Source organism: Rhinoderma darwinii, chromosome 1 (assembly GCF_050947455.1).
Source record: "Rhinoderma darwinii isolate aRhiDar2 chromosome 1, aRhiDar2.hap1, whole genome shotgun sequence".
Lineage (NCBI taxonomy): Eukaryota > Metazoa > Chordata > Amphibia > Anura > Rhinodermatidae > Rhinoderma > Rhinoderma darwinii.
Genome location: NC_134687.1, coordinates 111,252,681 through 111,263,993, shown reverse-complemented (window position 1 = coordinate 111,263,993; position 11,313 = coordinate 111,252,681). Strand labels below are relative to the sequence as shown.

Genomic DNA, 11,313 nt, shown 5'->3' with positions numbered 1-11,313 from the left:
AGGTCTAAATTGCTTAAAATTCGTGAGCTCCAACGGATAGACAGACTCAACTCCCTTAACCAGTTCAGGACCGGGCTATTTTGAGCCTTCAGGACCAGAAACCATTTAGCCCTTTTTAGCACGTGTTAGTTAAATGGCAATAACTATTTTGTTTGTTGGGCTAACTATGTGATTTTTGCGACGTTTTTTCCGTAGACAATGCAGGTTTCTTTTTTTTATCGTTTTTATATACACCTTTTTTGCTATTTTAGAATTTTTATTCATAAAGTTTGAAAATAATAGTAAAAAAAGAAGCTTTTTTACGTTTCAGCTATTTTTTTTTGGTAGTAACATAGTTTTACCCTAAAATAGACCTTTTATTTGTGATTGTCATTGTCTACCGTAAATTTTATTATATTATATGTCTATATTAGGGTAATTGGGTCAGCGCTAGCGTTACAAAAATGATTGGATTGGCGGGGGGGGGAAACGTTTTTTTTTGGGGTGGGTATTTTATGTGTATTTATTATAAAAACATTTTTGCACTTGACTTTACTATTTTTTTATTACTATGGTCTGTCCCTCAAAGGTCAAAAAAGACCTTTGGGGAACTTTATAGTTTTTTTTCTTTCTTTGACACCATGCTTTTCCCCTGTAACTGGAGCTGCACAGCAGCCCCAGTTACAGGGGAAATCAGCCCTCTCATAGGGCTGTCTCTTTTCCTATACACAGCGTTCATTGAGCGCTGTGTAAAAAGACATCAGAGAAGACAGAAGCAACGAAAGCTGCTTCTATCTTCTCCTTAGGGTCCCCGGCAGTCACTGACAGCCGGAGACCCGACATTCAGCTGCCCAATCGCGTGGGCAGCAAGTTAAAACCCGAGTCGTAAAAAGTCTATGGCTCGGGTTTTAAAGACCCTGACTGCTGGCCGTAAAAACACAGCCAGCGGTCGGGAACCAGTTAAACCAAATGGTCTAAATGTAGATTTTGCCTTAAGTGGATTGGTCTAGGCTCCCCACTTCCCCTGTGGTCCCCATGGGCTCCATACTTGAGATCGCCTTCAGTTTTATGATTTTTATGACTTTTTCCCTTTTTTTCATTTTTTACTTATGATATGCTAACACCATTCACACTTCGTATCCATCCCCTCTATGATACCCTATCGGTGTTCTATATGTTATTTCTCTTTTCTTTATATCTACTTCTGGGTCATTTGATATATTTGACTTATGTATACCGCTCCTATAATTGGTCTCCTGATAGGAACCTGCATTTGATGTCCATCACATGTCACAACTTTGAAACGTCATATGCCACCCTTGTCTCCTTGTTATACACACTTGTGTGGTCCCCACTACACTTCTCATAGGGAGCTATATGGATGTCCCACTAGCCAATGAGCAAGCCAATGCACGCTCTGGTTGCCGGTACTCCGTATTTTGGGGTCTGGATCGTGAGCATCTTTGATGGCCATTGCAGTCTTTCTCCTCTTCCTAGTCCTCTTAAGTGTATGAGGTTACCTGGCTACCTGACTACTACGAGTATAGTGATATACTCGTACCACTAGTGCACAGAAATATGGATACATCCTTGCATGTCGTCTCCTTTATTTTAATAATTAATATTCCATATTATACTAGAACTCTAAATCGACTTAGACATTAGTATCAGGATGACCGAGCGCTACAATTTCATGCATGCACTTACGAGAATCTCAGGCATGTTTTCCATAGTCCAAAACGGCTTCTGTGCCCTCATTCCTTTACGGCGCATGCGCTGTTTGTGTCCTGTTACCCTCAGTTAGATTTTACTTCCGGACATGCGCAGTTGCGCTGCCGGGACGCCGTTTTCGGCTAACACCCACGGTATTCCAAGAGGTGAGAGATTGATTTGAATTCACTGCACCTTTGTACTAATCACCTTGTTTTGATAATTTTTATATTTTACTTGTCTGTATGTATAAATACAACTTTGTGTGTATGTATCTAGCCTCTGTATTAATAATCACATACATGCATTGCACTGTATACTGTCTACTATGTACAAACCTCTGCATTTTCACTGATTACTGTTAACAGCACTTTTTGATTGAGACTGTTATATTGTGTGAATTCACACTAGTCATTTGCTTGAGAAAGGCTCCAGTGGACGGAGCTGAAACGTCGCACGGGCAATAAAGTACCCATTTTTTTCACTTGAACCTTGGAGTTGCTGCTCATTTTTTTGTTTTGTATGTACTTGGAACTTGGTCTGTTCCTTAGGGCTTGCATCCACACGCTGCCAGTGCTGCCTGACTTTGCATATACCTATATATATATATAAGGTCGAGGAAAACACAGCACTCAATGCAGACTGAACATCAGGCCATGTGCACGTTACCAGTAGAAGGATGAATCAACTCCTTGGAATAGAATACCAGAAACAAAAGACAAGTAACAGCACCAGGACTTCAGCGTTGGGGAGATGTTGCTTTATTCACCACCAGGTGGAAGAATGAGCAACGTTTCGGTTCACACCTGAACCTTTCTCAAGCTCTATATATACAGTGCAAAAGTTTTTGGCTGATGTGGAAAAATGATGCAAAGTAGAGTGCTTTCAAAAATAGAAGTGTTAATATTTGATTTTTATCAATTAACAAAATGCAAAGTGAATGAACAGAAGAGAAATTTAAATGAAATCAATATTTGGTGTGACCACCCATTGCCTTCAAAACAGTATATTGATTTGATTTAGATTTATTTTCTATCCATTCACTTTGTATTTTGTTGATTGATTATTTTTGAAAGCATGCTTACTTTGCAGCATTTTCCCACAACTGCCTAAAATGTTTGCACAGTACTGTATATTTTTTTCATTAAAATAAAACCATACCTGTTGCCACTCCCCAAAAAGGGATAACTTTTGGACCACTTGATAAAAAGCCGTTGCTTCTTCCAACACCACTGTGTGTGTATAAACACTGGCACACATCTACCACCAAAAAGAGATCGTTTTTGGTTGCTTGTTATAAATCCATTGCTTCTTCCGATACCACCGTGTGTGTATAAACACCAGCTGGCATCTGGCACCAAAAATAATTTTTACCCATAGCTTACCCATAGCTATATATGTTGCTGTCACTTTAGCATTACTAATGCTGTATTGTCGTTAGAGAGCTTGAAATGAGTTACAGTCCTAGAAGACCTCAGATTATCATACACAACTTTTCAGGATAATCGTGGCACTTTCAATTTGCAACAAATTTATTCAGACCTTATTGAATCTGATGGCCAGTTTGACCGAATTGGACCAGAAATGAATTTCGTGAAATTCGCTCATCTCAACTAGTGAGGGAGGCCTATAACAACAATAACGGAGTAACAAGCTTCCTTAGCTAAGATGGGAAATATTATGCATACAAGAACTGTTGCCCAGGTAAGGTACCAGTTGTGATTTCCATGTAAAGACAACTCCACTGTTAAAATAAACTTGACAAAGTGTGATCCCTTTTACAAAGAAGAATTGGGAAAAATAGCAGTGTCTACATGTGTAAAGTTGAAGGAAACCTATCCACACAGGCTCAAGGCTACATGTAACTGCAGCTGAAAGAGCTGCTCTTGCTAAATTCTGACTTGAAGGGGATCAATAGTTATGAATTCAGTAACTTTTTGTGTTTAATAACTGTAATACATGTAGATTACTTTGTAGAGATTTATTTTTACTTTAGCATAAAAAGACTCAGGGGGAATTTATAAAGTCTCTGCGCTTTCTGGCATAGAAAAGTCACTTTTTGTGCAAAAATGTTATGACTTTTCGAATTTTACGCTGCTCAAAAAAAGTTGGCGGGACTTAACCAGAAAACTGGCGTACATTATAAAGCAAATCTACGCAAGTCCCTAGCTGGCATAAAATTGATCTTCTAGTGTACGGGCAGCCAGAGAGGCTCCTGTGATAATCGGAGCTATCTCCAATTGAAAACACAGTCAGGAATGGAAGCTTTATGTAGCGTCCATGGCCGCAGACCGTCCAGATTACTTACCCCCCAGTGGCCACAGCCACGGATCTGTGTGCGCTGGCTCGCATGTTCTTCCCAGGAGATGCCAGCGTTCACAACTGCTCCGGTCCGCTGTGTCCCCCGTAGGTGCCTTGAAGGGCCAGCACGCGCACATGGGAATTATTATCATCAAATAGCCCATGATTCCCCTGGACTATACGAAGGGCCCTGCCCCTTTGCTCATTGCCTGAGGGTTGTTAGTATTCCCATGTCAGTCTTGCAAATGATCCCTTAGTGTTATCCTGTTCCTGTTGTTTCCTGCGCCTTGTTACCTGTATCCCGTGCTGTGTTCTTGTTCCTGTGCCTGTTAGTGCTGAAGTCGTGTCCTACTGCACCTGCGGTTATCTGTCACGTCCAGTGTCTTTTCCAACGTCCAGAGTCTTCTGCCACGTCCAGTTTCATCTACCACGTCCAATGTCATCTGCCACTTCCAGTGTTATCCGCCACGTCTGGTGCAACCTACTGCACCTGCTGTCATCCGCCACGTCTGGCGTAACGTTCGGCCCCCACCTCCATCCGTGCTAATGCCTCGGCCACTGTCTGGACTATTTAGGTACCCTAGTGCGGGACTTTGTATTGCTTGGGTGCTCTGTTGTTTGGCCAGCTGCCACCTCGCTGTGACACTGTATACTATATGATCACGCTGTGTTGCTGGGCAGGGAAGGGGGAGAAGCTGTATGCTGATTGGATAACGTCACACAGAAAACATTACACAGCCCAGAGTGAAAATAAATAGTCACCTCCTATTTGGCTATTAGAGCCATATTAGCATATTTAGACAAATGCTCATAACTTTGCAAATAATAAATGTTTTGTTTTTTTAAAACAAATCACACTGTAGTTATCAGCAGCAAAGAGCCTATTAGATTAGTTAGGAAATAGGGAATTGATAAACTGGTAACAGAGTCTCTTTAAGTGGATATGTTGCTATTATTTGGTTGAGATTTTCTTTTTCTCAAAGAATCCTATTTTGATTTCCTGCAAGAACAATAAATTGAAAAGCCAGAAATGTTGCATATAACCAATGACAGAGATGTACATTCCTTATGTAATGGAAAAATACAAGACAAATAGATTCAGTGCTAAGACAGCTTTGGTTTTATTCAAAATGCAATAAACCACGAAAATATTGTGTGCAAAACATTCACCATCCCTGCTTTACTGAGTGGAATTAATGTTGTGTTCACTTTTAACCATCTAGAAATACATAGTTGCCAATATTAAAAAATTATTTTTACATAGAAGAATTATTTAAAGGGAATCTGTCATGTACATTATGCTGCCTTTACTAAGGGCAGCATAATGCAGTTACAGACAAGCTTAGGTATTTCAGAACCTACATGCAGAGCCTGGGCAGTGGTGCCAGAGATGAGTCCGGTTTATTCATGAGCTTCTGTGCATAGTTGGAAATCTGTCAATCAGCGGAGAGTGGACGGTGCTAGTGGCAGCCGCAAAGACTCTGCATGCAAGTTCTAAAAGACTGCGCCACTTTAGAAAAAAAGCGACAGATCGCTTAAATTAGCATGAGGGCAGCATAATATACATGACAGGTTCCATTTAAATGGGTTGAGTGTACAGAATAACGGAATAAAAAAAATACATAGCTGTTTTTTTTCTAAAAAAAAAGGCAACACATGTACACGAGTTGTGTGTGTTATTGCAGCTCAGCAACGATCACTTCAATGGAGTCAAGCTACAATACAAGAGACAACCCATGCACAGTTGTGGCGCTGTTTCTGAATGAAAGCAGACATGTTTTTCTAATGCTGGACAACCCGTTTAATACACTGGCTCAATAGCCATCATTAGTGATTCTGTTCTCAGGAAAAATTTTGTATATATATATATATGATGAATTTAGCAGACATGAAGCCCTGTGCACCATTTGTGAAAACTGCATTTTCCACCACTAATACTTCTTATACATGAGCATCTATGTGTTTTAAATGCTTTATTTAATTTTGAATTAAAGGGATTACCCCATTCAGACATCCAATACAAAAGTAATCTAATAAGGTACATAGAGATCATAGAGGGGGTTCCCTGCTTGGGACCCCCCACTTTACAAGCTACAGCAAAGAGCTACCTCAGAGAACAGCTCCTGCTCTGGTGTACTCGGTGCAACCTTGTATTAAACGGTCACTTGTTCATCTGAATGGATACCATGGCCACCCGCAGATTCCCTCTGTAATAACATCTGGTCAACAGGGCGTTAGAGCAACTGCTTCAATCTCAGAAGGGGTTGTCCAGTAGGAAGAGCTCCACTAACTAGTGCAAGACAAAGTGTGATTGATAGAGTAATGGAAATGCATTTAGCCATTTGGTGTCAAATCTTTAAGGGCTGGGACTGCCCTTGGAAATTAGGCAACAAAGTAATTTGGCAACTATGGCACTAGAGCTCTTTAAAATCCCACAAGTAAAACAACACGGTATAATCTTCCTCACAAACATCATGGGTCATTTGATTTGTCTAAGTGTTTTCATCCACTGATATCTCATATCTTCTAAATCCAAATCTTTATAAATAATGTACCTTAACTTTGTAAAATGTAATGTGCATTTTTTAAATTCGTTATAGACTCATCGTGTAAAACATTTATTGAGAATTTTTATTAGACAACATACAGAACTACAGGGGCTTTTATAGAATTTCCCCATATTGAACTGTCATCTACTTTTGTCCCGTAGAATGTTTTTTTTTAAAAAAAAAATTTTTAATAGAAAACATTCAACTCACTCACACAGTAACAAATACAACAACTGGAAAAATAGGTTTTCCCTCACAAATTAGAACTAATAAAGTTAGTTGATTTAGCGTGCTGACCTACAAAATTGTGGACTTTTTCTGTTCTAGTTTTTCGCTTCTCCTTGTGCACTTTCGTGACAATACTATGAGATCAATGACATTTGTAACATTGTGGTACTGTAATTTTCAGTTCGTATCTCGCGGCTGTACTCCTTGAGGAAGAACAGCACTAGCTCCCTGAAGCATGTCTGTAGTGAATCAGAAACACTTTAAGCATATCCTTTTGAGATTTACACGTATATTGAAAAAATATACCACACTCATCAAACAGACATGACAGCAGGTACACTTGCATTGGAACATGATTGGAGATTAGTAGATGTCTGGGAAACTGGGACAGATACAGAATCTTTGAGTTCAGTATTCTGATTATTCGGATAGTTCTTAGTTTCAGTCTTCTTTGTGGTATCAGGACAGTTCTGGACAAATATCACTCGATTGTAAGCCTTCAGTCTTCTCCACAACTGTATATAGACTTTACACTGAACATACATAAAAACTAAACCACCTGTAAATCCAATGGCCACAACCACTAATTTTGTCCAAAATGGCCATTCCAGGGAACCTATGAAAGTAAAAAGAGATACAAAATTATACATTACATAAACAGAAAATGCCCCTCATTTTGTAAATTCAAGTTTGTAATCTAGAATTAAAAAATTACTTGAATACTTGCAGTACTGCAGCCCTTAAAGATATAGCTAAAATCGCTTGTATAGTTTAACTAAATTGGGAATTTCAAACTGTCTGTATGTCTGTAGACGAAACTTGCCAGTGATTAAAGTTCTGTACTCACAGCAGCATCAGCATTGATATAAGCAGAAAGTTTCTCTCTCCCTCCCTCTGTCTCTCTCTTCTCTGCAGTGTGAGAGGGGTAGGATAAGGGGCGACAAGTGTAATGTAAGCTACTGTTGCACGTTTGTAGAAGTGATCGGTGATCAGGCTACAGCTTCACTCTATATGTAACATGGCAGACAATGATAGCTTTGTGTTAGTAAATTAGGAGGAAGGAGAGGTCTTCACCACAAATGGCTGAGCTTTGAAGGATCCACAAAGGTGCTGTACAAAAAGATCTAAGAAGTTAATTTTTCCACTAAATGTGTGCTCTAGACACAGTTATAGAAATGATTGTTAAATCTAGAAGCTGAATAAGCGAGGGGCTAAGTATATTGCTGATTGTAGGGAAATTAATGTAATTACTGTATGATAATGTGCAATTGTAATTTCACACTCATATTTCGCATGCCAAAAAAACCCACAATGCACCATTTCTTCAGCTACTAAAACATTTATAATGCTTTGATGAGACAAATGACTACATTTTATCTAATTTATTTTTAGTGTGGAACAACCTGCTTTTGATCCGTTGACCTAGCAGAACTATTATCCTGATAGCCAGGGAAAATAAATTGACCAGTGACCTTGTGCCAGAGCAGCTATAAGAACTTCACCAAAGATGATACCAGATCTTACAAATACCTAATTAGTTAATTCAGAGTTTATAAACGGAGGCCCATGTAGGGCCCTCATATATTAACCAGAGTGGAAAGCAGTTATGAAAGGGTGTATCTCTCTCTCTCTCAGCTTTGAATTACATGGACTGTGCACAGATTTCAACGAGAACTGTATAATGCTTCATTTAATCTGCAGTGGCGCTGCTAGTGAATTAAACACCTACTGAAGAGTTTCTCACAGATTTCAGCTAAATGTTATGGGTCCCAGGAATGGAACACCCTGTAATCAACTCATTTTCAAGGGACCCCTCTAGTTAACAGGGATTGACAAAAGTGGACTACCCCTTTAAATTAAATGTATTTTTACTTATCAACATAAGATACTTTAAAAAAGTATTTGCCAATTTCTTCTATTTTTGCATATTTGTCACACTTGAATGTTACAGATCATAGAACCACTTTGAATATTAGTCAAAAATAACCCAACTAAACACAAAATGCTGTTATAAATGGTGATTTCTTCTATTGAAGGAAAAATGCTGTTCAGCACTACCTGGCCCTTTGTGAAAAAGTAATTGCCCCCTTTGCTACTAAATCAACCAGTTAACCAAATTCAATTGACAACTGGGTTCATTTTCACTAGCCACACATAGGCATTATTACTGCCAGACCTTTTGAATCTAAACATCTCTTAAATAGAACCTGTATGGCTATGTGAAGGTCTCAAAAAGCAGCACATGATGCCACGTTCTAAAGAGATTCAAATACAGATGTCAAACAAAATCAGTGAAATCTACCAGTCTGGAAAGGGTTACAAAGCCATTGCTAAGGCGCTGGGACTCGAGTAACTCACAGTAAGAGCCTTTACAGACAAAAGGAGAAAATTTGGTACAATAATAAATAGTCCATGGAGTGGCCGGCCAATCAAAATTTCACCAAGAGCACATCAGCAACTTATCCAGGAGGTCACAAAGAAAGCCAGATGAACATCTAAAAAACTGCAGGTCTCACTTGCCTCAGTAAGGCTGGATTCACACGAGCATGTTCGGTCCGTAAAGGACAGAACGTATTTCGGCCGCAAGTCCCGGACCGAACACACTGCAGGGAGCCGGGCTCCTAGCATCATAGTTATGTACGGGAAGAGGGTCATGTAACACATCAAACTTATTGAGAATTTCACAAGAAAAACAATGGTGTGCTTTGTTTTAACGTTACTTTATTCTTTCATGAGTTATTTACAAGCTCCTCTTTGTTTACAGCCATTGACATGTCGCAGAGGTTAACACGTGAGGAGCGGATAGAAATTGTGTTGATGTCTGGTGAACGCAGTACCCGGGTCATTGCAGCAGATTTCAATGCAAGACACCCTACGAGACCACCCATCTCCCATGCTACAGTTTGCAAACTGCTTGCCAAGTTTCGTGAAACTGGTTCAGTGTTGGATTTGGCCAAATGTGGACGCATGAAAATTGTCACTAATGAAGAAATATCAGTGGCTATCCTAGCTTCATTCAGCAAGAGCCCACAGCGTAGCACTCGCCGCATGTCACTGGAGAGTGGCATCAGTCGAACATCCCTTCGGCGGATATTAGCTACTCACAAATGGCACCCTTACAAACTCCAGCTGCTGCAGCATCTCAACGAGGATGACCCAGATCAGCGCACTGAATTTGCAGAATGGGCAAAACAAAAATTGGAACAGGACCCTCAGTTTACACAGAACATTTTGTTCAGTGATGAGGCAAACTTTTATGTGAATGGTGAAGTTAACAAACCAAACCACCGCTATTGGTCTGACACTAACCCACATTGGATAGATCCCTCCAAGACTGTTGGAACACAAAAATTTATGGTATGGTGTGGTATATGGGGTACAAAGATAGTGGGGCCATTCTTCATCAATGGAAACCTCAAGGCCACGGGATATCTAAAATTGCTACATGATGATGTGTTTCCCTCTTTATGCACTGAAGCTGGCACGTTCCCTGAGTTTTTCCAGCAAGATCGTGCACCACCACATTATGGGTGTCAGGTCTGAGCATTCCTAGATGAACAGTTTCCTGGAAAGTGGATTGGTCGTCGTGGGCCAGTTAAATGGCCCCCTAGGTCTCCCGATCTGACCCCCTTGTGAAGATACGAGATGTGCAGCAACGGAAAATACGGATACTGGAAGCCTGTGCTAGCATTTCTTCTACGGTGTTGCTATCAGTGTGTGAAGAGTGGGAGAAGAGGGTTGCATTGACAATCCAACACAATGGGCAGCACTTTGAACACATTTTATAAGTGGTCAGAAACGTGTAAATAACTCATGAAAGAATAAAGTAACGTTAAAACCAAGCACACCATTGTTTTTCTTGTGAAATTCTCGATAAGTTTGATGTGTTACATGACCCTCTTCCCATTGAAAAAACTAAAGTTGGATACAAAATGGCCGACTTCAAAATGGCCGCCACGGTCAACACCCAGCTTGAAAAGTTTCCCCCCTCCCATATACTAATGTGCCACAAACAGGAAATTAATATCACCAACCATTCCCATTTTATTTAGGTGTATCCATTTAAATGGCCCACCCTGTAGATTTATTTATGCTTCAATTTTTTTCATGGTTCTCAATTAAAACAATATAATAAAATAAAATAAAAAATGAAAAATTTCCTGAATGAAATACAAGCTATCTTTCTCTTCATTGCTTTGAAGCAAGAGGAGGAGCAGAGCGGCCTGTTATTTGAAAGGTGAGGCTGGCAGATTCTTTTTCCCCCACTAATTTAAAAGTGATCGACTGAAGGTAGGGGGGTTTTACTGCAAGGGGGGGGGGGGTCTGAGCATCTTGCTGACTGCAAAGGGCTCTATGGATATGGTAATTTCCCTCCATAGAGCCCTCAGCAGTTATTTAGACGCTCAGACACCCTCTTGAAGTATTGTAACTACTGAAGGCTCTATGGAGGGATTATTCTCCCCCACAGAGCCCTTTGCTGTCCGCAAGATGCTCAGACGCCCTCCACCTTGACGTATAATTCCCCCCAGTATCGGCCAATTACTTT

At 40.1% G+C, this 11,313-nt stretch overlaps 1 protein-coding gene across 3 annotated transcripts in view; it reads right to left on the bottom strand.

Annotated features, from left to right (window-relative positions):
• Nucleotides 1–5,098: 5,098 nt before the first annotated feature.
• Nucleotides 5,099–11,313, bottom strand: part of MARCHF1 (membrane associated ring-CH-type finger 1) — a 312,223-nt gene continuing 306,008 nt past the window's right edge. For all 3 annotated transcript variants that reach the window (XM_075860278.1, XM_075860277.1, XM_075860276.1), the window contains one exon: nucleotides 5,099–7,383. In XM_075860278.1, the coding sequence (XP_075716393.1) occupies nucleotides 7,082–7,383 (302 nt within the window). In that variant the 3' untranslated portion in view covers nucleotides 5,099–7,081. The remainder of the gene's footprint in view (nucleotides 7,384–11,313) is intronic.